Source organism: Eleutherodactylus coqui, chromosome 3 (assembly GCF_035609145.1).
Source record: "Eleutherodactylus coqui strain aEleCoq1 chromosome 3, aEleCoq1.hap1, whole genome shotgun sequence".
In the NCBI taxonomy this organism is placed as follows: Eukaryota; Metazoa; Chordata; class Amphibia; order Anura; family Eleutherodactylidae; genus Eleutherodactylus; species Eleutherodactylus coqui.
Window position 1 is genome coordinate 186,117,338 of NC_089839.1, and position 27,713 is coordinate 186,145,050.

At 44.6% G+C, this 27,713-nt stretch overlaps 1 protein-coding gene across 2 annotated transcripts in view; it reads right to left on the reverse strand.

Annotated features, from left to right (window-relative positions):
* The window catches only part of PRICKLE2 (prickle planar cell polarity protein 2), a 267,456-nt gene that overhangs the window by 230,779 nt on the left and 8,964 nt on the right, over positions 1-27,713 (reverse strand). The window contains exon 2 of one of the 2 annotated variants that reach the window (XM_066596642.1): positions 15,255-15,340. In XM_066596642.1, coding sequence (XP_066452739.1) covers positions 15,255-15,340 — 86 coding nt within the window. Of the gene's footprint in view, positions 1-15,254; positions 15,344-27,713 lie in introns of both variants that reach the window. The other variant, XM_066596641.1, reaches the window with a different exon arrangement.

The window sequence follows — 27,713 nt, forward strand, 5'->3', positions numbered from 1 at the left end:
GTCTCCTGCATTCCGGGGAGGTCACCTCACCTCCAGCTAGCTGATTCCTCTGCTTCCTGTGACATTACGTACATTGCCAGTAGTCTTTTTACGGCACAGCTCACAGGCCATCAGGGGGAGTGCCGATCTACTTCAGAGACTGCTCATGTGAGCTATCTCGGCAACAGATCACAATTCCTTCCTAGGCAGTGAACGCTACAGCACAGGGACGTGACCTTCACTGACCCGGCTGGAAGGAATGTGAGGAATGCCAGCTTCATAACAAGCCGGCCAGTGTGCAGTGAGGTGACCCTGGGGCACTGGAGAAGCTCAGCCAGGAGAAGATGTGATAAGGAGACTGACGGGAAAGAAATGGGTGAGTATAGATTTTTTTTTCTAATGACGAAACCCCTTTAAAGTTCAGCTTGACACTGTCACTTTAATAAATATGATGTGACAAAATGTAATAGTGCGCAAACAGGTGGCGTAGGTGTATGTAAATGGGGCCTTAAATAGGGGGTTCTCGAACAGAATGTGAGTTGTGATGATGCCATACGTGACTCCAGCACGATTGTGCACTGTGGTGGCACAAAATGTGGAGGAGTTGAGCTATATACTCCCGTGGAAGTTGTACTGAGGACATCATTGCTGAGAGTGGCAGACATAGCCAGCATAGCGGAGATACCCCTGATAAATGCCAAGCCTTTGGCAAATTGATCCCAAGCTCCGCCTGATGAGTAGTGCCTGGGAGCGAGACAATTCAGTGAAGAACTATTAGGCTGCGTTCCTATGTGGCTCTTTCGTTGGCAGTTTTTAAAAGTGGAACATCCACACCCAAAATGCCACGTGCAGCCTTAAAGCATCATTATGTGGCGCTATCACTTCTCTCTTCTACAACTCCGACGAGACACAGCATACAACTAGTAGGACTATGTGAAGCCTGAGTTAGCTACAGATGATGTGAGTCTGCAAACGATGGCGGCCCAGTTGGTGAGCCTGCAGTTGGCTTACATAAACTTTTAAAAATCTGAGTTTAATGTATACAATAAAGGATCCTTTTTTAGGAGCCGCGAGCACCGCCTACTGTGTTATTGGGTCTGTCTTTTGTGTTTTTAACAAAATACATGTGAAACCAGCATTGAGTGAACTCAGCTATACCGATACTTTCACCAAATTAAAATTAGCAATTGAAGGAGCTGTGCCCCTCTTCCCCCCAGTTTCACAGACATAATTTACGATGTCCACAGAAATCCTGGTTTCTTTTCTATAGGAACAATACCCCCAGACCTGTAAATGTCCTGTTCCTTTAAGTGCTCATAGATCAGCTGAGATCAAAACAACTGCTGTCTGGACTGTGACCTGGACTGATGTTCCAGGGATCAGTGATCTGTGCCACAGCCGTATGCAGAAAGCAGCTCCTATGCAGAGATACTATACCACAGTGCATGTATCTAGGGTGCTGCGGACAATGATCAGACTGCAGCGCCACCACATAAGCAGGGATGACCATGAACACACATACTTTCTACCTGATACAGAGCAATCGTGATGATAATTTGTGTCTATGGTAACAATGAAATCTGTTACACTGTTGGGAAGTGTATTACTCGCTCTTAAGGGGAATGTATTATGTATATTTCTACATTATTTTCTTTCTTATTAAAGCCAAATAGTGAAACATTCAATTTTTCTAATTAGTTTTTATGTTCTGATTGTAGATTCTTTATTCTATTGTCTGTACATGACTATGGGGGCGGTCACCTTGTGTGATCTGCAGTTAACACCATTTAGCGATACGCTTTACTGCAGAACCCATGGGCAATAGACAAAATGGACAGGATCTGACCCAGTAACTTCTATGAGTGTTGTAGGGATGCTCTGTGCAGGGAGTGGAGAGGAGGTGAGCTGTGAATATCACCTATTGTGAATGGTGTGATTCCTGTGTTATCTATATACAGGTATGACCTTTCATTGTAATACTGCCTGTGATGATAATGGCCGCTTAGAAGTTTTCTGTATAGAACAGGAAGTGTCAGACTATCATTAGGCCTAGCGGTTGGTTTGAGAACTGCAGGATCTTTATTGTGCACATATTTCGTGATCGGCAGCATCGGAGCCTATGGCAGATTGGCACAAAACCTGCTTGCGGAAAACCTGGTAGTGTAAAAGATCCATAATGATAACTGCAGAGATTAAGTAAGGTAAAGTCCCCTGGATACTCATTTTACCGACCTCGGAAGGATAGAAGACTGAGTCAACCTTGAGCCTGAACCTGGCTACCTGAACCTAGGATTGAACCTACAACCTTCAGGCCGTGAACGAGAGCTGAGGACTGCATTTCTGCTGCCTTAACACTCTGCACCACACGAGGATCATCTGCAGAGATTACAATTCAACTAAAGGCACATGTACTTGTTTCACATTAATGGTCGGCTATTGAAATTATGTTCTCTGGTGGACCCAAGGAACCTTCATCAGACACTTAGTGGGCATGATGCATACAGAATTTTCAAGCTACATATTAATCTGGCCACACGTTAAGATTTCAGTTGGCACATATTACCAATTTCAGCACCAACACATTTCTGTCTATGGGAGCTACTGTTAGGGTACACAACAAAAAACAAAGTCAGCACTTCCAACAAATACATTAAACGTGAAGGTGCACATAAGCCATGGCTGCAACGAACACAGAAACAGAAACACATGCTACTGTGACAAAAGTGAGGCAGCTACTCACAGCATAAAAATGCAAGTACTGACTTTGTTTTTTGTTGCATGGGCTTTGATGGGGCAGGAGCTGTCTTTTTTCTTGTCATTCACCCCATTCACCCAACTGTCCCAGGTGTTTCAGTGAAAGTATATAGCCAGGTATCTATGTTTCTCATTCATTTGGAGACTTTTTGGCCAAAGAGAGGTGGCTTTAGAGTTAAGAACCCATTCAGTGAAGTTCGCCTGAACGTGGCGGCTGGGCCCACTTGTTTTGATCAAAATGTGTGCTTGAATTTTTAATATGGTTAGTATAAACAACAGTTGTGCATTTTTATTCACATACTAAATGTGTACGAGTGCTGAAGGACGTGTTTCTGTTATAGTTACTGTTAGGATAAATAAGAACTGGCCAGGTTCCATTTTATCTGCTTGATTACACAGTTTTACCTGGAGATAAGCAGCGCCTCTTAACTCCCCACACACACATTATTGAAGTGACATTCATATTCTTCTGAGCCAACTGTGCATGTTAATGGGCGGGGGGGGGGGATTGATAGCTGTCAGTCCTACCAATGGTTCTGTTGACAGCTATATACTGTCTATGGTCATCTCGATAAATATCAGATCTTCAGTCTATGGGCTCCTTTATTATGTATATGATATAAAAGGATTAAATGTGTGTACACTGGCAGACAATGTATACAAACAGTGGTATATTCTGCGCAGGGGGACCCCGAGTGTGTTACCAACATTACACAAGAGGCTTTTCTCAACACTGTAATCAGACTTAGCCACAAAGGTCTATTCACGAGTTGTTTCTGGTGCTAATGAATACATTTAGGACTCTATTGAGATTCCCTGTAGCAGATTAGTCGCTTGTTACAAAAACCTCACTTCAAAAAATAAACTTCGCCATAATCCGCAGGCCCCTTCTTACAAGTAGTACACTATGTTAAAGACACGGCATTGGGAAATGTTCCAGTAAATGAAAACCTCCCGCAAACTGGCTCAGACAAAAGGACTGACTGAAGAAAAGTCGTAGTGTTTTAACGCTAGTGCTTGTAAAAAGTTCCAGCGGCCGGGATGCACTGCAGGCGAATACTTTCTAGAGGTTGCAAAAAAGGGTCTTGTCCTCAAAAAGACTTCAATTTATCACCATTTATGAGCTGGGGAATTCATAGTAATTACATTAGGAAAAGACTGTAAATTACTTGCGTCCATTCTCCATAGAGAGCACTTTTACTGGCTTCTAGTCAACAGGACATTATGCAAAATACACTGTAATGACTATTCGCATAGCTAAACTCCCCAGCGGCTTTAACTCCTAGCTTGTTAACACAAAACCCAATGTAATGCAGATCAGATCAGATGGAAAACCCAGTAAGCGGCCATAGAGGCGGACACTTCATTGTATGAGGTTTCAGCTGTGCGTACAATGCAACCTTTCACCGCGCTCAGCAGTACGACACAGTGGGAATCTCTTATTTATGCTGGAAGGAAGGACCTCAAGACAACCCGTTCATCCTTGTAAAGATCTGCAATAAATGTACTTTCTTGAGTTCTTCTATCCGTTTCTCGTAAAGTTGGGTCACTATGGATGCCACAACAGCTCCCAGGCAGGACGTACCACTCTATTGTATAACTAGACAGAGTTGCTCTTTAGGAGTCTAGGAAAGCTCAGTGAGAACTCCTGTAGGCGCGCTAATTGAGCCATATTGGGGGTCACCAAGTTTTGCAGAAAAAAGATATACCCAACATCTGGCTGGACAGATTTAGTAAGTATCTGTAAGAGGATCAAAGGTCCTTTTACACGGCTCGATTATCAAACACGAATGTTTGCCTGAATGCCCATTTGCCCGATCGCCGTGCCGTGTAAAAAGGCCAATCATTTAGTGGCTGACCAATGAGAACAGTATGGGGATGAACAATCATAGTAATGATCATTCATTCCCCAAACTGCAGAAAATCTGCTTCTGTAGACAAAAGGAATGAATGCTGATCATCGGTCAGCACTTATTAGCACAGGCAGATTATCTACCTGTGTAAAACCAGCCTAACGTCCTGCAGGCTATAATCTTATCAATACTTGTTCCTTGAAAGGTCACCAAGCAAACAAGTTTTTTGGTTCCTTAAACCCATCAACGACTCTCTCAGATAATGTCACGGAAAGAAGGATTGGGGACACTGAATTTCAACACCCGATTCTTTTGTTTCCACTCGGGCTGTCTGGCTGTGGCTTACCTCCCTAAACACACAAACACTTGGTCAAGCCAAATGCTCACAAGTATGGAGGAGCCAGAGCTTCTAGAAAGTTGACAGAGATAAGAAGTTGTTGGTGGCATTAGGACAGTTCTAGGTAGATATCATTTGGGATTACTGTGTGGCGCAGAGTGTAAGCTCTCGCTCACGACCTGAAGGTTGAAAGTTCAATCCCCGCGTGGTTCAGGTAGCTGGCTCAAGGTAGACTCAGCCTTCCTTCCTTCCGAGGTCGGTAAAAGGAGTACTCAACTTGGTGGGGGATAATAAATAAATAAATTACCTGAAAGTGCTGCGGAATAAGTTGGCGCTATACAAATAGCAAGATTTTACTGCGTGGGGTTTACAAGATGGTCACCCTCACTTTTATGTGAATCTTAATACCAGTCTCTTCTACAACATAGAAAGTAGACATGTCCTACAGGTATAGGCAAAGTTTTAAGGTGTTTCTGTACCGTTGTCGCTTCTGAACTTATAAGCCGTGGTCAGGTCTTCTTGGATCAGGTGTACTATACAGGTAAACCATTACATCATTAGGAAATGAGTTTAGCACTTCAATATGGCCTCGCCATTCCCAGTGCAGCCTGAATGCTACCAGAGAATCCCAAATGTTTACTTCGGCTGGACACCACACTAGATACGAGAGATACGTGGCAACTTCTGTTGCCTGCAGTACCAAGGCTGCAACAAAGCAAAGACTCTGAGTCATCATCTCCCTCTTGATCTACTCTCGGGGGCTTGACACCAAATTGTACGTCCTTAAGGAAAAACTGGCACTTGGGGAAACAGCATTTCAGCACTGTGATCCCTGTGTGTCTTGGTCAAGTAAGGATGCCCTCACATGTACCAGTCATGGTGAAGAACACACCAGCATAAGGGCTAATTCCCACGGACGTATTTCTGCCGCGTTTCACATGGAGGAAATCTGTGGTGTTATCCTGCAGCTATTAGGTTCTATTGAATCTAATAGCTTTCTGCCTTTCAATGTTCACACTGCAGAATTGTACTGCAGAATTCCACAGTGTGAAAGAAATCGCTGCATGTTCTAATTGCCGCAGAAAAACGTGTGGCCGGCTTCCATTGTAGTCAGTGGAAGCCGTCCGTCACACAATACTTCCGCTGTGACCTACCACCGCCGGCATGTCATGCACTGCACTGCGAATACGCGCCGGTCGGGACTCGCGTGGCGGAATCCATATAGGTGAGTATAGGGTCTTTGGGGGGTGCCGAATAAGACTCCGCTGCGATATTCCGCTGGCAGAGTCTGACACGGCCATTGGCAGGAGGCCTAAATTTTGCATCCAAATATTTCTTTGTGTTACCTCCAATACCCTCTGACTACCATTGAAAAAATTCATAGCAGTATCCCGGCTGCTCCACATAAGCATGTAGAGGTGATATAAAGCAGTACTTAGATTACTGATATTAGTTCCACATGTCTGTATAGATAGTTTTCATTTTGTGGGCTTAGTCCCATCGTGAGATGATGAATATGAGCACACCAAGCATCTTATTACCAAAACCCTATGGAATGACGGTTGAACGGAGGAAAAAAAGCAGATGTCTTACTGAGTGTTATGTAACTGACATCCTAATTACTTCGTCAGTCAGAAACACAAAAGACTGCGACAGGTTAACTGCTGGTTAAGCCAAAATAATCTTTAACTCTGTCTCACGGTCTTCAGCTGGGTTGGCCTCTATGTTGGAAGCTTTTAAAGCCAACAATAGGATTTTTTAGGAAAAGGTGTGGCCGACTTGTTTCATTTCCTTCAATTGAGAAAATCCGTATCAAATCCTAGGACAAGTTTGGAAAGTTATTCTACAAAGTGCTGACAACGGGAGACTTGCATCCCAGTGCACAGCTTTCTGCTTTTAAAGTGTTTACCCCTAAAGCTTACTAAAATGTATAGTAATACAAAATCACTTTAAAAATATGGCGGAATATAAATGGAAAGGTCTTCAAACAGAAAATAACAAAAAATATGGCCATCGTTATAAGTCCCAGAGATATTGTCACCCAATGCTCCAAATAGTGTTCTGTACCGGCACCATGTGACTTCCAAACCATTCCAAAGTATTTCCTGCTTCTACACCAGTTCTTCTTGCTAGTAGTTAATAGAAAATCTGCATTAGTTTCCAAAGATACATATATTAGATGACCACTTTATAAAAGACCCCAGCCAAGGGCGTAACTATAGGGGATGCAGGGGAAGCGGTTGCACCCGGGCCCAAGACCCTTAGGGGGCCCAGAGGGCCTATCATCTCCATATAGGGAACCTAGTAGTATGAATAAAGCATTATAGTTGGGGGGACCTGTTACAGATTTTGCATTTGGGCCCCGAATCTTCAGGTTTACACCTCTAGGTATGAGTACAGATAGAGCTGAACTTTTGCACCTGGGCCCCAGAGCCCTTAGTTACGCCCCTGACCCCGGCCCTTTCATGATTGGCGCTTCTCTGTATGGAAATTAGACCCACAACCCCAGAGTGCAGCATAAAATCAAGTGAGCATGGATCAGTTCCAGTGTGACTACACAAAAAGTGGCTTTACACGGGACGACTGTGGAGTGCATAAGCACCAAACAGTCGTCCCCAAGACTTATCGCTCTTGTGCTCTAACATAGGAGAGATAGTCGTTGCATGAATGGAGGTGGAGCGCATCGGAGAGCTGTTTTGGCCAGCTCAATCAACCCCCACCTGTGGGACTGCACTGCTGGAAACCCACGTAGAACAACAGATCCCGGCAGCATACCCTAACACAGGAGTTTCCAGACGTGACGCTATGGGCTCTGATTGGCCACCGTGGTCAAGTGCTTCCGCCTGGCCACCTACCCAGAAGCCAACTTCACTCAGCTCAGCTTCAGGAATCCGACGAAAGGTGAGTATTATCAGTTTTTTTATTTTATAACGGGCCCAGCTGTTGGAAAAAAAACTTTTAAGGATCGCCCCTTATCCTGGCATACATATTTACTGCATATTATCTGCTATGGTTTGTATTGAAGTGGGTTTAGGAGGTAGGTGGCCCCTGGCTTACTGAATAGTGTCTGTTGTCCTATATCTATTGCATGTACGGCTGCTGTGATGATTTTATTCCATTTCTTTAGTCCTGTCCTATAATGGTGGGCTATGTAATAAGTCTAATGAGTTGTCATTACCCAGCACATCCACTGATTTCTATGGGAGTGCACAGTTTGCAGCTTTGAGTCCTATGCAAGTACCCGCACCGACTTTTGGGAATGACACCGCAGAAATAGGGAACCCGGTAAGTATAAAAATATATCTGAACTCCTAGGAACCTGCCCTATGAGCCTTAGTTATGGCGCTCACAGCTGGTGACAGATTCCCTTTAAATGAGCGCAAGTTGTCTGAAAAGTTAGTTACGCTTTAATTATGTAATGCTCAGGCCTTTAAATCTCTTCTGTCCTGCAGGAATTGCTCGATGTGCACTAGAACAGTAACAATATCTAATTATGCAATGTGCTACATACCTGAACTAGAATACAGCCTCGGAGGCTTCATTACACCGACTATAAATTAATGATCCACTGAATGTTCTACATATTCAGAAACAAAGAAGAAGCAGAAGAAATGCCCCAATCAGCGAGAACCGCTCTTTTCTTTACAACAAGAACATGCTGTAACATTTCTATTCGACTTAAATTAATATAATTAGTGAGCTCGTTCTGAGGCTGCTTGAAGAAAATGCACAAGGGATAGTACGAATCCTGGCAGCGCTCAGCAGCTCTTACCTCACAGCCCATATGCTGCATTACGGCATATTAATCAACTTGTGCAGTCATCCGCGTCACATAGAAAACATATTGGAGTGTGGGAGTTGTTGCAGCGGTGAAGGAAACCACTTTGTTGGCTACACAAACTAGAGATTTGAAAAGTTTCAGCCCTGTGTCCCTCCTAGGAGAAGTTGAAAAGTTGAGGAATTTCAGAAAAGTTGTTTGCTATGCGTACTCTGTCCTCGGCAACCCATCCGTTGAAGGTCTTCAGCTGAAGGCAACTAAGCCAAGAGGTGGCAAGGAGGCATGGCAGCACAAAATAAGACTTTCCTCTTACTACTATAGGAATCTGGTTTAGGCGGAGAGCCTCCTTAATTATTCTATATGTTCAGTCAATGATAACGATTGTCATTGGGAGATTCTGTTATACAGCTGTCATTCCCATGAGTTGGAGTAGATTGTCAGTGTGAATGGGTTGGATCTGCTCAACACTTACAGGAACCTCTCTTAAGCCACCTGCATGCGGGCGGATGTTTGCTGCAGAATCCGCGTGGTGAAAAAATTGCAGCGTCCTGCTGCAATGACATGGATCGGCGAAAACACCAAATCACCCCACAATAACCTTTTACATGCCGCGATCACTGCCGATCACAACATGCATGAAGTTCGCAGAGGGAGGGAGCTCCCTCTATGACATCATCTGTCCTTCGCCTGGAAATCACAAAGGACCATGTTGCCATGGCTTTTACTGCAAATAAATTACAGACAATATACTGCAGTACAGAAACACTGCATTGTATTATCTGAGTGCTCATAAGGTCGCAGGTTCAAGTCCCCTCAAAAAGGGATAAAAGAAGGTGAACAAAATAAAAAGTAGTTTAAAAATTGAGATAAAAATAATAAAGAAACCTTTTTTGTGCAGTTTTTTCCTTTAAAAAAATAATCCATAAGTCTGGTATTGCATCCGTAACGACTCTTACAATAAATTGAAAGCACACTTTTTAACCCATATGGCAAACCCTATTTAAAAAGAAAAAGCAAAGAAAAAAGTGGAGCCAAAATGTTTTTATGTTTATTTCGCCTCCCAAAAATAGACAAAGTGGTTAACCCCTTAGGGCTCATGCCTACGGCCGTGACGGACTCCGCCTGCGGAATACTGCAGCAGAGTCCGTCACGACGCCCCCCCAAAGACCCCATACTCACCTCCCGGATCCGCTGTGCGAGTGTCATATGACGCGGCCGGCGGTGGGGAGGGGGAGCGTATTCACGCTATGCTTCCCCTGTGCTACAGTGAAAGTATAGCGTGACGGCCGGCTTCTGTTGACTACAATGGAAACCGGCCGCGCATATTCCTGTGGCAAATAGGACCTACCGCGGGTTATTTCACACTGCGGAATTCTGCGGTGGAATTCCACAGCGTGAACATTCGCAGTTGTCCATTAGCCCTTAGTGATGAAGCCTATTTACGCAATGATGATCAAGAACTTTTTCAGTTTTTTTTTTCATTGTTGCATTTCTAGAGCCATAACTTTTTAATTTTTTCTGTCAATAAGAGGGCTTGCTATATGCAGAAAAAATTGTATTTTAGTGTTATATAATGTATTGTAGAACTTTTATCCATTTTTTTAAGGGGGATTGGGGAAAACAAAAATATGCCATTTGTTTTTTAGATTTCATTTTTGCGGTGTTCAGTGCGCAAAATAAATAATGTAACATTATTCTCTGGGTCAGCACGATTCCGGCGACCTCAAGTTTATATCGTTTTTTATGTTTTGCTACTTTTGTACACTAAAAAATATTTTAAAGATTTGCTTTTGTGTTGCTTTTAACGACATTAACCTTGCAGTATAAATAATATGTTAAATTAATTCTGCAGGCCGGTACAATTACACCTTACACCAAAACCAAATTTATCTAGGTTTTTTTTTTTAATTTTGCAACTTGCATTTTTTTTTAGCACTGCATTTAAAGATCCCTAACATTTTTTTTTCTGTCACGGCGCTGTGTGAGAGTTTTTTTTGGCAGGATAAGGCTTTATTTAGATGTGCGTATATCAGCCAGGTTTTCACACCCAGCCAATACACTGTCCCTCTCTGCAGGGGGAGGAGGCAGGATGGGACAGGAGCTGTGCACTTAGCTCCCGCACCCTCTCTGCCCCTCGCCACTGTTTGCAATGGGAGGGGTGGGACAGGGGGCGGAGCTAAACAGTGGGTATTTGAAGTTTCTCTGGTCCCTGCTGTTTGAGCAGGTGCCAGACTGCTATCCAACAGTTGAGCACCTGCTCCCTCTGCCAGGCTTCTGATGCAGTCGTCATAAAAAGTTGATTGCATCAGAATAAAGCCCATTAACAGATTCAAAAGATGTATGGGCAGTCATCAAGGGGTTAAAGAAGTATATGTATCCCAAATAGGTACCAATAAAAAACTATATGTATATAGAAATTGAACATTGTTGGAATCATACTAACCAGCATTAAAACATTATTATGCAATTTTTACCATATAGTGATCATCATTAAAAAAAAACAAACAAACAACGGCAGTATCGATGTGTTTTTTTCATCCTGTACACCCTAAAAAATAAATAAAGGTTACATATTACATTATATGTACCCCAAAATGGTACCAATGAAAACTACAGCTCACCACGCAAAGAACACCAGCCCTCATACGGCCATGTCGATGGAAAAAAGAAATTGTTATGAAGAGTAGAGATGAAAATCCCAAAAAAATGTTGCATCCTTAGGTCCAGAACAGGCCGCATCCTTTAGGCATTAAAGCGGTATTTATATTTAGAGCATTTATGAAAAATCCACAGGATACACAATAACAGCCCAGGTCCCATCCCTGAGACCCACACCTATCCGGAGAACGGGAGCCCGGGGATTTGCTTTTGCCAAACTAAAAGGTCAGCATTAACCTTTGAAATCAATGGAGGAGTCCCACGACTTGCATGCAGCTTTCTCTAAAAAAGTCTATGGGAGTTACAGAAGGAGCCATAGCATGGATCACAGGAGTATGGTGACTTCAGTAAGACATCAGCACTAGCCCCGCCATTCAGATTTAAGATGATTTACATTATTGGTTTTATTACCGTTGCTTTAATTAAACCCAATATTTTTTTCTGCAGTGAGCCTACAGTAATAAGCACCCCTGTATAAACCACAACGTCTATGTATTATTTAACAGAAAGCTCTTGAACTTTCCTGCAGTGATTCATCCTATAGACCGTTCCTGAAGTAAAGTCCTGCTTTCAAAATACAGAAATAATGAATTATGCAGTCACCTCTCTCACTGCTATTCCCATTCCAGCACAGCTTGCCAATGCCAACGGCTGCTACAAGAACACCTCTCTGATCTCATTCCCATTCTAAAACATTCTCTACTAACTTTACAAGAAGTAAAGAAAACATAATAAACTATTACACACCATTCAGGAAATACTTCTACAGCATATGCTATAGACAGCAATACACCAATGAATGGTTGTGACCTGCAATACCAAATACAACCTGCGAACAGGTGTAGTGCTGTTTATGGAATAAAGCAGTCATGCTTTTCTAATCCAGTACCGGCCCTTTAATCACTCCTTTGACATAATTGGGCAGACGTACTGCCAGTTTATTTTACAAGCTTCACACCGCATTTATAATGTGTTTCAGACACTTTTGGATACTGATTACATGGGCTGATAGTTGATTGGTCTATAACTCCAAGCAACTCCAACAAGTGGACGAATTCTCACCTTGGTGTCCTGTCGGCGACCGCATGTACACGGGACAACTACTGCCCCAACAAGCTGTTTCCAGCGATTATCTGCCCTGTGTAAATGTACCTTCACCCTGCATTATTAATCAGATTTTTCAAAAAATGATTGTAGTATCCCTTTAAGATCCTTCATCAATTCTAGAACTTAAGCAAATACGTGATCCTTGTTGAAAATAGATGGATGGATGGAAGAAATGATATAGATCTATACTAAAATTACAGAAAGGCATGATAACTGACATAACCTTTTTGACAGGCGAGAAATAACAGTGAAGTTGTACAATAAAAATAAACCAGTACTTTCCAAGGGATTGCAAAATCAATGACACGTCCCAGAGTTACTTACTGCAGCTCATCTTTCTTCCAAAGACTGGCAGACGTTTGGGATGATGGCAAGTACAGGATGGCTATTATGTTGGGACATGCCTTAGCAGCCGTATCAAAGAACTGCTTGGCATTATTTATTACAACTTGTAATAGAACTACACTTTCAGCTAACTTTTGACACATCATAGAGACCTGCCAAAAGTATTGATCAGTGGGGTCCTGCTGCCGAGACCCCCGCTGATCACTAGAATAAGGTGTTTAGCACTCTCTATACACCTCTATGTGGGTCCTCTGCAGTCAAAAAGTACTCCCCTCATTCTAGCAATCAGTGGGGGTCTCAGCAGCAAGACCTCCACTGATCAATACTTTTGACAGGTCTAGGATGTGTCTAAAGTTAACTAAAAGTGTAGTTAGTCTTTAACTTACAGAAATTTCAAAAGTGACTGATGTGAGGCCCAACGCACACGGGCATATTTGCATTGCGGAATACGGAGCAGGCGTCAGCCTCCGGATTCCGCAACAAATCCTGCCCGTAGACATGCTATGCAAAAATGCTTTTTCATGGAGGGAAAAATCGCAACATGTCCTATTTTAGTGCAATTTCCGCGCAGATGGCTTCCATTGAAGTCAATGGAAGCCGTCCGATCCGCTGGCCCATCCGTAGCGCGGTGGCACAGCGTCATCTGTAATGTGCATGCGCTGACCGGCCCGGTCGGCAGATCCGCATTACAGATGAAGACACTGCAGACAGGTACGCAGTGGGTACGCAGCGGTCAGCGAGTCGGATTCTGCTGCGGGATCCAACCCGGCTGTGTGCATTCAAAACAGAGGGTTCCGCCAGCTACCACTTCCGTGTTACATCAGTTACAGCATTTACTTCTGAATTAGCAGGCATGGATACGTGATAAGGTGTGCTAAATATATGTCTCCATGTGTCACAGGAGGTTTCTAAATAAACTGCGTCAGTATGAATATACAGCTCGAAATCAACAACAATTTGGAAAATTGGTAACAGACGTAACAAAGGAGACGAGAAAATGAAGTTCACAACCGTTTCAACTTTTAAGGAATTATTGTTACTGTACTTTAAAGTACATACTGAGTAAGGCCGGGCTTACACCACCGTATGGCAATATGCTGCGTAAAAATCACAGCGTTTTACCGGCGTAGGGAACTGCGTATTGTTGCGTTTTCACTCGGTTGTACAGTGTTTTTCACCTGCGCGGTCCTGCACTGGCTTCTTTTTTTTCAACTTCCTTCTCTTGTCTCCTACCATATGCGTGAAAAAACGCCGCACATATGCCATGTAATTGTGTATGCACTGCGTTTGGAACATACCCATAGAGAACAGTAGGACTCTCACACACGTAATAAGCGGTAAAATAGACCAAGCTGTGTTCTTTTTTATGTGAGTAATATCTGCAATAAATACACACAAGTGTGTGCGGAACAGTGAAAATCAACAAACTTTCATCAACGCCATTTAGTGCGTATTATGCGCATAATACACAATGCAAATACGTTTGTGTGAGCCCGACCTGATTGTAGCACGAACAATCACAAACACTTGTTTAAGGCTGGATTCACACAAGCGTATATCGGCCGGGTTTTCATGCCCGACTGATATACGCTGCCCCTCTGATGCATTGGTTCCGCAGCGTAAAAACACCCAGCTGGCCAAGATAGTGCATTTCGGCCGGGCGCTTTTACATCGGCGGCTGCATAGCCTCCTATGGGAGACTATGACAGCTGCCGTAGAAGAGAGAGGCATGGAGTTTAGCAGGGTGACTGCTACAGTCCCACCACATTCCCTGCTCCTCTCCGCCCCTTGCCGGCTGTTTGCAATGGGAAGAGACAGGACGGGGCGGAGCTACGCTCCTCCCACATCCCACCCCTCCCATTGCTGGCTGCAACAAGGGGTGGAAAGGGGGAAGGAACTTACTTAGCACACTAGCTCCTGCCCTGTCCTGCCTCCTCACCTTGCCGAGAGACAGCGAGGGGGAGGGAAGGGGGAGACAGCTTCGCAGAGCTAAACTGTCTGCCCCCGCCTGACGGCATTGCAGCTTCGGCATATATGCGCCGGGCTCGGGCCATGTGAACGGCTGCACGAACGTTAGATTTGTGCGCCCATTCACACGTTTTTACGTCGGCGGCGGGCGAACATAAAAACGCTGACGCCCATGTATGAATCCAGCCTGAAGTTGTAGATACAAGCACCGGTGGCAGCAATATCCAATGGAACATTTATGTTCATACAATTAAACATTCATTGTTATACTCATTGCTTTAAATTAATGAGAACCATTATTTAGCATTTTGTCTTGTTTTACGTGAACCTGCCCCGAAGTGTTTTCTCACAGCAAACAATGAAATATAAACCATTGACCACATTATTTTGTTCTCCAGCATACAGATCGTGACGCTGTACTTTATAGCTTTGGGTTTACAGGTTAAAAGTTCCTGATAAAGGAAAGTTTTCCTACCTCCACTGATGTAAGGCCAGTCCAGGACAGCGGTCACCACATGCGTTACATGGTTGTCCACGCTCCGGCTCAGCAAAAGCTGTGATCTGCTAATGAGAAATACAGACAATTAGGATATATTCACGTGGGCGAGTGCAATTTCGTTCAGTGTAGAACTTCACCACAAGTGTATGTGCGTTTTACATCAGTTTTTACTCAGCTTTTGCTTTTTCAAGCGTCAGTCATAGAAGGTGGACCAGTTGATGTCATTTAAAGCTCCCATTGAAATCAATGGGTACATGAAAAAAAGCGGAACACACGCAAGTCTCACAAGTGCATTCCATTTTGTAATGCACCCACTTATTTAAATGAGTGATCTTCGTCCGAAAACTGCGTCAGAATTGGATATGCTGCAATATTTTACCTTTACATGGACCACTGGTCTGTGAAAATAAATCCCAAATAGGAATACACATGTTGATTTTAAAGCAACCCTCCAGTTTCAGAATTCTATCCCAGGACTAGATGGGGAGGGGGTATATTACCTGTAGCTGTTCTCCTCTGCCGCCGCTCCGCTCCACTACTTCTGGGTATTACTTTCAGCAGTTCAAGATGGTGCAAGATGCAATCTTCAATTTACTTAATCCACACAGTACAGTGGTAGTGTTAGACTACCAATGCACTATACCTGCTCTCTGATTGGGTAGAGTGTGATCAGTGCTGGCCAATCAGAGAGCAGCAAACAGTGTGCTTTAGGTAGATAGAAGATTGCTGCAGTCATCTTGGATAGCCCAAAACCAGGACCAGAACAGGCCAATTAGAGGGATGTTAGAGAAGAACAACTGCAGGTAATATACCCCCCCCCCCCCTTCCCTTCTGGCCTGGGGCAGAATGCTCTAAAACCAGAGAGTCGCTTTAATGGCTCTGAGTTCTGTCAGTTTCAAACTTGGCCCGAACTCCGAAGACCATGTGCACAGACCCTTATAGCTGCTCTGTTCGGCTTTGTATTTAAGAAAATGGATTTGTTGACTGATCTTATTCAACTCAATGGGACTTTTAGGAAATATCAAACTACAACAAGTCATGTGATAAAGAGAAAGCTTAAGGGCTCATGTCCACGGGGAAAATAAGAATTAAAATCCGCAGCGGATTTTAACTCTTCTCCCGCGCGCGGATCCGCACCCCATAGGGATGCATTGACCACCCGCGGGTAGATAAATACCCGCGGATCGTCAATAAAAGTGATTTTTAAAAAAATGGAGCATGAAAAAATCTGGACCATGCTCCATTTTCATGCGGGTCTCCCGCGGGGACGGCTCCCGCGGGCTTCTATTGAAGCCTATGGAAGCCGTCCGGATCCGCGGGAGACCTAAAATAGGAATTTAAAAGAATTTACTCACCCGCAGCGGGCCGGGAAGGTCTTCTCTTCCTCACGGCCGCATCTCCCTTGCTTCGGCTCGGCGACGTGCCGCCGGCGTGAGGAATTCATCCGCCGGCCGAAAAAGAAGATCCGGCCGTGAGGAAGAGCAGAGCGTCCCCGCCCGCTACGGATAGGTAAATTCTTATAAATTCTTATTTTCAGCGCTCATGTCCGCGGGGCAGGAGGGACCCGCTGCAGATTCTACATGTAGAATCCGTAGCGGGCCCGATTTTCCCCGTGGACATGAGGCCTAAGAGTAGAGATGAGCGAACGTACTGGTTTAGGGCGTTTTTGCACTCGAGCACCGCTTTTTCCGAGTAACTGACTACTCAGACGAAAAGATTCGGGGGCGGCGTGGTGGAGCGTGGGGTAGCAGTGGGGAACAGGGGGGAGCTCTCTCCCCCCCCCCCCTCCCCTCTGCAACCTGCCGCTCACCCCCGGCGCCCCCGAATCTTTTCGTCCGAGTAGTCAGTTACTCGGAAAAAGCGTTGCTCGAGTGCAAAAAGGCCCTAAATGAGTACGTTCGCTCATCTCTACTTAAGAGCCTTTTATATGGCCCAATGATCAACTAAGAATGTTCCTAGGAAGGTGATCAAACAATCTATGAACAATCATTCGTCCCCTGTAGAGTCTGAATTGGGCTATAGAGGAATGCTGATTGGAGCTCATCATCGGGTCAACACTGATTAATGTAAAAGGACCCTCACGACCTATTTTAAGGAGAATTTAGTAATGCTTCCTTCTTGTAATGATAGACTAAACTGAAGATGCAAAGGCAAAATCTTGCACAAGGCACTGTAGCATCGGGCATTGAAAGGAACGCAGAGGCATTTAGCTCAGGCTTCGCTATGTACACACAGTTGCTTGCAAATAAAGGTAACAGGAAGGATAATAGCCGCAGGAGTGGAGTGTGTTGACCTTGTGGGGGGCAGTGACTTGTAATCCTCATCATTTTTGGACACTTGCACTTTATCAGCCATTCTCCCCATCACTATGACAGTAACATAGCAAGATTAACAGGGGTCCATCTAATCTACAGACTATCATGACGAAGAGTAAGAAATATAGTAAAGTAAGAAGCTAAGATCGAGAAATATTGAATATTGGAGCATGGGATCCAAAAACTCAGACAACTGATCAGACTGCATTCAATGCCTGACAAGAAAATGCTCTACTCTGTGAAGAAGCTCGGCTCCCCAAAGGGCTGGCATTCCTCCTACCTTGAATTGTTACTGAATGGCCGTCTGATTGGACAGATGCCATGACCAGTGCACTAAATTAACATTCCACAAGAGTTGTCAAGCAAAACAAATGTGTAAATGTCTGCCAGTAGACATCCCCTTTAAGGATGAGCAGATGTTTATTGTATCATGTAAAGAACACAAATGAAAAGGATTGTCTGAATAAATGACCATTTACACGACTGCCATGCCAATGACGTTCCTACAGAGACACCTCATCCTTTTGGATGACTAGGCCAGCCAAACCATAGACAACTCGAAGAACCACACAACTGTTCTTGACCCTTCTTATTAGAGTCCTTGGTTTGGCTGACATGAACTAATTGCTTATCTCTTCCAGCCATATTTCCTATTACCTGGTAGGCTTACCTCAATGACTGCACCGAATGTTCTGGTCAAGGCCATATACATACTAAACTATGGTAAACCTCTAGTGAACTTTACTACATAACCACAAAAATATAGCAATATACTTGGTTAGTAACTACAGTGGATTTTTCTTTTCTGAAACCACAGCGGCTAAACCCCCGATCTTGAAGCAGGAGTATAATAAGTAGCCCATATACAACGTCACTTCTCATTGCAATGAACAGGAAAGGGTTCACCACCAACAACAGATCAGTCACCTGTTAATAAGTCAGAGAACTACAGACAAAATGCCCTTTTGACATCCAACGGGCTCTCTCGGCTTCTATCGATTGAGATGAATGAGAACTATTAGACAGCATTACAGTCTATAGCGTCATCTCACCCAAGAGAGTATGATGGGAGATAAATGGTTCAGGCCCTCTGATCATCATGACAGCCCCTTCATGTGATCAGCGGGGGTCATAAGGGGATGGACCCCCACCAATGAGACAGTCTGACGCATCTCTTTGGAGGTTTTCTATTATTTTACAGCCTGTGGTGTCTATGACCAAGCTTAGGAATGGCAGTCCCATGAATCACTGCATTAATCCTTTAACACGGAAATGTTTCTACATGAGTACACTGCACAAATAAAGGTAAAATTAGAAATATGGCCAAAACAATGACAAAATGGCCCGAGCCAAAAGGTCAAGATGGCTACATGTATCTAGTACGCTAAGGTCACTGAAGCATCTTCAAGTATCCGAGAAATTATTATATGTTATCACATCCACGAAGTCTGGATGAGAAAGATCTCCATCCTGTTATGGCCATGTATAAGGTGTTATACATCAGGCCTGCACAACATACGGCCCATGAGCCACATGTGGCCCTGTGAAGCACTTCTGGTGGCGTGGGGTGGGGCCACCCAGCATACTGTCACTTCTTCTCCAGCTATCTTGGCTTGTACTGCGCTCTCAGCTGAAGCAGCGCAAGTCAGGACTTCAGGCAGCCCTGCATGAGCGCAGAGAACAAGACCGGGAGTTTCAGCGTCCCGATGCAGGCAGCGCGATGATGTCATTCCATCGCACCGCCTGCACCAGGCCAGAATAGTATCCATGCTTGGCATGGTTAGGTAAATCTATTTATTTTTTGGGAGCATTATTATTATAAAAGTGGCATAATTGCTTTGGAGGCACTTGGACGCACTATTTCTACCAAGATGGCACTTTTACTATTAGGGGGACACTCGGGAACATTAAGACTATTAAGGGGACAATATGACTAGTCATTGTGCCCTTAATAGTCATAGTGCCCCTAGGTGTGTCCTTGATAGTCATAGTGCCCACTGGTGTCTGCTTAAAGGGCTTGTCCCGCGAAACAAAGTTGGGGTATACACTTCTGTATGGCCATATTAATGCACTTTGTAATGTACATTGTGCATTAATTATGAGCCATACAGAAGTTATTCACTTACCTGTTCCGTTGCTGGCGTCCCCGTCTCCATGGTGCCGTCTAATTTTCAGCGTCTAATCGCCCGATTAGACGCGCTTGCGCAGTCCGGTCTTCTCCCTTCTGAATGGGGCCGCTCGTGCCAGAGAGCTGCTCCTCGTAGCTCCGCCCCATCACGTGTGCCGATTCCAGCCAATCAGGAGGCTGGAATCGGCAATGGACCGCACAGAAGACCTGCGGTCCACCGAGGGTGAAGATCCCGGCGGCCATCTTCGCAAGGTAAGTAAGAAGTCACCGGAGCGCGGGGATTCGGGTAAGTACTATCCTTTTTTTTTTTTTAAACCCCTGCATCGGGTTTGTCTCGCGCCGAACGGGGGGGCTATTGAAAAAAAAAAAAACGTTTCGGTGCGGGACAACCCCTGGGCACACCTGCGGGCACTATGACTATTAAGGGCACAATGACTATTAAGGGCACACCTGCGGGCACTATGACTATTAAGGGCACAATGGCTATTAATGGCACACCTGCGGGCACTATGACTATTAAGGTGACACCTGAGGACACTATGACTATTAAGGGGACACGGAGCACTATGACTAGTAGGGGGACACCTGGGGACACTATGACTGTTAAGAACACACCTGCGGGCACTATGACTATTAAGGGCACACCTGCGGGCACTATGACTATTAAGGGGACACATGGGAGCACTATGACTAGTAAGGGGACACCTGGGCACACTATGACTATTAAGGGGACATTTTGGGACACTATGACTATTAAGGAGACACTTGGGAGCACTGTGACTATTAAGGGGACACAGAGAGCACTATGACTACTAATGTGACACGGTCGACACTATCACTATTCAGGGAACACCTGGAGGCACTACGACTATTAAGGGGACACCTTGGGGCATTATGACTATTAAGGGAACACTTGGTTGACACTTAACTATATGTAACGGTAAGAAAACTTGCAAAACGTGTTTAATAGTCTTAATAGGGTTTTAGAGGCTTACCTTGTAAGTAAAAGGTACTGATTACACCGTCATTACCTTTACCTACAAAGTGAGCCACTTAAAAGCTACCAGCAGCCCCAAGAGTTTTGCATGTCTTTAGTTTTGGCCTCTAAATACGGTTAAATTGTACAGGCCGGCCATACATACTGGATGAAAGACAATTTGGGCAGGATCAGTCACATATCTCTTCAGTATAGCGGTGTCCCAACCTGCTCCCAGTGGAACAATTCAGCTGACAGCTATTGTCCATCTACAGACAGAAATAATTATAAACCCAATCGCTTATCAAAACCCAACCACAGGCTTCGGCCACCACTGGTTGTTTCTCTGTGATATGTCACTAAGAAAGTTAATTTTAAAAAATTAGGAACAATTTCAGTAAATGATTAGAAAACATTTAAAACCCTTTAAAAAGAATCTGCTGCCAGGATTCACCTAATGAACTGTCCCACCACGTTATATCTAATAGTGCCCAGTGGTCCTGCATACCTTATAAAAAGTAGATAATCAAACTCCTAACTCAAATGCTAATTAGCGCTAAACAGTCTGCTAGTTGTATCCAGACCATGCAATCCAGTTGTTTAATTAATCCTGAGCCAGCCCTTTACTTTGAGTGACATGGATGATGTTCCCTACATCATTCACTAGTCGGTTGAAATCTGGGACTATCAGGACTGGCGCACACAGAGGAAACCTGATGCCTCGACAGCAGGGCAAAATAAATGTGTCCATCCTAAGCAGTGCAGCATCAGCCCAAGACTTCAACTGGTTTGTGGATGATGTGGGAGACATCATTCATGTCAATCAAAGGAAGAGCGGCTAACTTGGGGTAAATTCAACAAGCAGCTTCACCAAATTGGCCAACCAGTTGACATATCTGTAGGATTGATGTGGGGTCTCTCCACCAAAATCGTTGATGGCAAAAAATTAAATATGGCTGGGCAATAAAGATAACGTGAACACAGATAGGCTGCAATTCTTGCACCATATTTTAACCCTGCTAGGACCTGAGATTTTTCATTTTTTTATTTTCAATTCTTTTGCCTTCCAAGAGCCCAACCTTTTTTTTTTCTCCATTGACATAGCTATAAGATGGCTTGTTTCTTGCAGGATGAGTTGTAGTTTTTAATGCTGTCATTTAATGTACTGTGTAACATACTGAAAAACGTTAAAACATTTTTAAGTGGGGTAGTTTGACCTTTTAATATTTAATTTTTTTTCACTGTTCAAAAAACGTTTTTAAACTTTTTTTTTGCACTTTTTTTTAGACAACACATGGGTCTTGAACTTGCAGTCATTTCATCGTTTGTACTACATACTGCAATACTGCAGTATATTGTGATTTGGTACGTTTCCTATGAAACCCTTTAACAGCAGGGCTTGATAGGCATCTATGCATTGCAACCTGGGAGCCTGACTATGTAGACACGCAATCAGCTTTGACCGTGCACCCAGAGCCAACTCTGATCGTGGCAGTTACTGGCGGCTGCCAGCTATCAGAGAAAGTTGATAGCTGTCCGGGACAGAGTGGACTCAGCTCCTGAGCCCACTCCATATACCATTCACGGCCACATGATATACAGTAGATTCTCAAAACATATGCAAACACAGGCAACATGTTTCAACCCAAAGCCGGGTCTTCTTCAGGTCGGCTGAAGAAGACCCTGTTTTGACGTTGATACGTATTGCCTGTGTTTGCGTCTTCATTATAAGGATCAGTTGGGGTCTAAATGCTAATGCGCGTCTATGTGCTCTGTCCGGGTAAACTGGCCGGCACACGGAGAGGTGTGCATGTGCTGTCCAAATCGAGTAGTGCCCGAGCCTCCTGGGTGCTACCGGTACTCATGGTAAGTGTGCACTTTACAGAACACAAATGTAATAAAATTAAAGGATATTGACCCTATAATCATGCAGGTTTCTTCAAATTTGTGCTTGTAAATACAGAATATGAGTGCGCCATTCTTACACTTGATCCTATCTAATGTTGCCTACAGGAAATTTTGGATCTGTCAGGAAGAGGAGTTTTGTTATGCAAGGCAGATCCTCTGACAAGATGACAGGTGCAGTGTTAGAGTTTAATGGGAAGGGAAACATGAAATTCGTAGAATAGACTTGTTCCGTATCTTGACAGCCTACAAAACACATTCAAGACAAGTCCGCGGTGAGACAGCCGAGCGCAGTTCCAATCTGAAGCCATTCACGGGGCGCCAAGTCAAAGGAGGACACCGCAGAGTGAAAAGTCAAACAGAAAGTTAAGAAAAGCAAAGACAGTGAAAGTCTCCAAATTTCCATCACAAAAGCCGTGAGCCAGTCTCCAAGTCACCGCCAGGCATTGTGGGGGAGATTCTCAGGAGTACGAACAGCGCCTGTGGAATTAACCCTTCCCGAGTCACAGTTCAAGCAGCTTCCATGTGTAAAGCTATGAGTGTGTGGATGAGTGATGACCGTTCGCTGGTCCGGGATGCAGATTATATGGGGGAAGCACTAGATGGAGGATTTCGGCTAATTTATAATCTGCAGGTAAAAACTTCTGTTCAAAGCAAGTAATTTGTCAAAAAGGCCTGAAGGCTCTTCTATAGGAGCGATTATCATTCAAAAAAATGGTTGGGTCATGCGATAATCGTTCAGTGTAAACATGCTTTTCAATTGTTCCCCCTGGGGCAAAATATCAAGCAGAGTGGTACCCCTCTGCAGCCTCTGGGATCCAGTGATGCAGCATGCTGTGGTCCCGGAGATTCCTGAGACAGATGGTGTGATGGGAAATCAGCCAATGAGAAGCTGCAGCGTCCCTGCCCGTTCTCCTGGCATCGGCGCACATGCTGAGTGGCAGGATTTAAAGATCGTGATGCTCTAGCCTCTCATTGGCTGCAGCGGTTACATTATTTCCTGTGACATCATCTGTCACAACAAACACCGGGACCACAGAGAGCCGCAGTGCTGAATCCCAGCATCCGCAGAGGGGTTAGTTTCTCTATTTTTTTTTACACCAAAGGGTCCTATTGAAAAGGGGTTGTCCAGTAACTGGAAAACCCCTTTAAAACTTTTATGTTCTAAAGCATAATTATTTTCAGCATTTTAACCATACCTGCCTAAAACTTTTGCACAGTACCGTGCATGCAGGTCTTCAGCCTATTTCTGCTATTTGGTTCCATTCTTAAAGCGAACCAATGAAAAGTACCAGAACTGCTGGATTGGGCACATGCTGAATCTGAGAGGCGCAAGACCCATCCCAATGACTATAATGGGGTCTGTCCAGCTTCTGGCAAGCCAACTATCAATCTTCTGGAAGAAATAGTTTGCTGTGGTGAAACTCCCACCAACCTGGCTTTTATCACCTCCCCTGTGGATAAGTGATGGGATCATCCCAGGGGCGTAAGTATAGAGGATGCAGAGGATGTGGTTGCACCCGGGCCCAGGAGCCTTAGGGGGTCCATAAGGCCTCTCTTCTCCATATAGGGAGCCCAGTACTATGAATAAAGCATTATAGTTGGGGACCCTGTTACAGGTTTTGCTTTGGGGCCAAGGAGCTTCAAGTTACGCCTCTGGATCACCCCTTTAATTTTATGTGTATGCAGTGGATGTGGTAATAAGTATGATTAGGAAAGCAAAGCTCCGAGAACTGTTGGAAAAAAGTGCAAAACACAGCAGGGGTGAGCAATGGTCCGAACTGGGAAGTGGCAAAAACAACAATAAATGCTGTCAGAAGTTTAGGAACTGATGGACTTCAGCAGAATGTCGAATCCCCACCCTGTAAATGATCATTAACTATACAATTTTGCGCTAGTTATAGCAGGCCTTTGACCTCGGCGTCCTGCGTTACTTTTTCCTTTACCGCTACTCCGTGTTGATCTCCGTTAACAATTTTATCTGCTGCAGAAGGAACATCAGATTTGTGAGATCCACAAGGCCAAAGAAAATACACGAGCCTGCCTGATGAAATAAATAAGACGGATAACAATAAACGGGACGGAAGACGGGACGATAAAAATGTGTGTTTAATAAAAGATGTAGGATGGTTGGTACAACCCAAGTGTATACAGTGCAATCCTCAGATGGGGGAACGGCACTCGCATATATGGCCGATCTAAGAGCAGCTTCCATAAATTGCACTGAAAGAACGAATGGGTTGACTTTGTCTCGTTCTTTTCTGCAGTCTAGACCGTATCTGCTACGGAGCCAGAATATGCGGCTGCTATAGGGTCCTGGGCAAGAGGCGCCTCCTTCATGGTTTGCCCTATCTTCTTTGCTACTAGGTGGTGAGAAGCAGTGCAGGACACAATTCTCTAGGCCAATGGGGTGAGGAACTCGTCCAAGGGTTATAGAAGCAGAGTGGAGGAGGGCAGATCTTTCCATAACTCCAACAGACTCCACCAGAAAGGGCTATACTTCCGACTTGAGCTGTATGGAAAGTAACGTGGTCAGGACTGGAGGTCATTCGACCCCAATTCTCCCAATGGTTCAATGCCTCAGAGGTGTGACCTGCCCTCATCAGGCCACCCCAGAAAAGGCACACTTTTCCATTCCTGCAGCCGACATTTGATTGCCCATCACACTCTAAACGTCTCATATACATTGACCCACTTCCATCCTGTCTGATACTTATCAGACACCATCTTGATTTTTAGATTTCTCAACTTACAGCTAGTAACATTTAAATTATTAGCTTGCTGCATGGACCCCCATCACCGGCAGGGTAGCATCGCGGCAGCTGTGTGGTGACCATTATATAGGCCCGTACTCATATATAAGTCATAACTGAAATACACGATGGCCACAACTGCAGAGATCTGGTTGTACAGTCATGAGTAAAAACTAAGTAGACGCTCTTTAAAGAGACTGTCACCTACTTTTTAGCCCTATGAGCTAAGCTTATGGGCGGAAAGTAGGTGCCCTGCGGAGTGCGGTGATGTAAGTGTTATACTTACCTCCCCTGTAGTTCCATCGATGTCAGCGCTGAACAATTTTTTTTCTCAATTTAGCCCATATTAACAAATAGCAAATTTTCTGCAATCATCTCTGCAACTGAGGTTGTTAAAGGGAACCTGTCAGTAGAAAAATCCTTGCAAATTTGCTGCCATAGGGCTATGTAGCATGACATATTGGAGTGACACGTGGTTTTGTACAAAAGGAGCCTTTTAGCTTCCACCGAAATCCTTAGGCCCAATGTCCACAGGTGGATTTGATTTGCGGAATCAAGACGCCCATAGGGAAGCATGGGGCGTCCGCACTTCATTTAACAGCTGCGGATTTGTTTTTATTTGATTTGCGGATGCCACGCGCGGATAATAAATCGCAGCATGCTCCATTTTACTGCGGATCACACATGGATCTGCTCCATTCATCTCTACGGGGGCTTACAATCCGCAAATTCACTGCAGATTTGAAGGTTAAAATCAATTAGGGAGGTGGAGAATTGGCTGGGAGGTGGGGTTACTGATTATTTCCATGTAGATGATCTGCAGTGCATCCGCGCAGGAAAATCCGCAAACTCCCGCAAGCAATAAAAATCTATTTAATGATAACTTGTAGTGCATCCGCTGCGGAAACCTGCATGAAAAATCCACGGACCATGGACATGAGGCCTTACTGTTAAGGTTACACGCTATTCACCTTGACTTCACCAGCTGGCTGCGCATGCACAGGTAGGCACGGCCGGAGGGTCACACTGCGTCTGCGCAATATTTCATCGCTGATGTCAGGAGACAGGAGGAGAAGGCTGGGTTTCTGTGATGATGCGCCAACTTGGATGGATGGTGGAATCACTTCTTTGACTCAAGACTGTGCATTTGCATATAGGGTGTGCAACATTAAAAGTGAAGCTAAAAAGACTTCTTTTTGTACAAAAACACGTGACTTGCATATGTCATACGGCATAGCTCTATAGCAGTGGATTTAGGACGACTTTTCTGCTGATAGGTTCCCTTTAAAATGGGCTAAAAAATACTATTGATGACTCAAAAAGCCAGCGATAACCTTATCAGACGCCTGCCGTTAGCACCTGCCACTGCAGAAGAGGTCAGAGCAGCAGCTTCCGCTGGATTGTGGCGCTGACAGCAGGCGCCCGATCAGCTGATCGCAGGGTGGTGGGGGCAGCGGGGTCCTGAGCAGCAGAACCTAGCCAATCCATAAATCCTGAGTATAGGTCAGCAATTGTATTTCCCTGGAAAACTCCTTTAAATCCTCAGGAGTGTGAGGCCATGTAATGGGTTATAAGTCCAGGCGGTAGACTTCATCCTTGTGTCAGTGGCTGGAAAGTTCTTATCAGTTTGATTTTCCAGGCTTTCCTCCCTCTGTTGTTCCTAAAACATGAGTGGTTTCTGCAGTAAGAGCGTGGATTTTTTAAAACCCCATTCAGATGAATGGAACAGTTAGAATATTCCACTGCGTGGGAATACACTCTATGTGGGAATAGAACTACGAAAATCCAATTAACCCTGCCAGGGACATTCATCTTCTCCAAGTCACATTGCAGCGGAGTTCTGCACAGAGACGGAGTCACCAGGCATCATCAGCTCTTACAGCCAATAACTAGTTTACGGTACTTTCACCCTGGTTGGGATGTCATTGCGTGAATGCTATTAATATAGGTGCTTACCGATAATTAAGTAGAACTTCTGATCGCTTTCACATTGTGTGATCTGTAGGCTTCCTCCAGCTCGAACATTAAAGCCCGATGTCCACGGGCGGACGTTAATTATAAGATCCACGTGAGTCTCCTGTGCGGGAGATCCGCAGCTCCAGAAGCCCATAGGGATGAATTAGCATCCGCAGGGCAATTTAATGCATGCGGATATCATTTTTTTTCCCGGCGTGCGAATAACACGTGCGGGAGGAAATCGCAGCATACTCCATTTTGTCTACGGATCCGGCAGGACAGCTTCCATTGAAGTCAATGGAAGACATCCGATCCGCGGCACAGCCACAGCTGTCACTGGCTGTGCCGCGGGTCCGCAGGAAAGCAGAACATTAAAAAAATTGCACTGCGCATGCGTCCGGC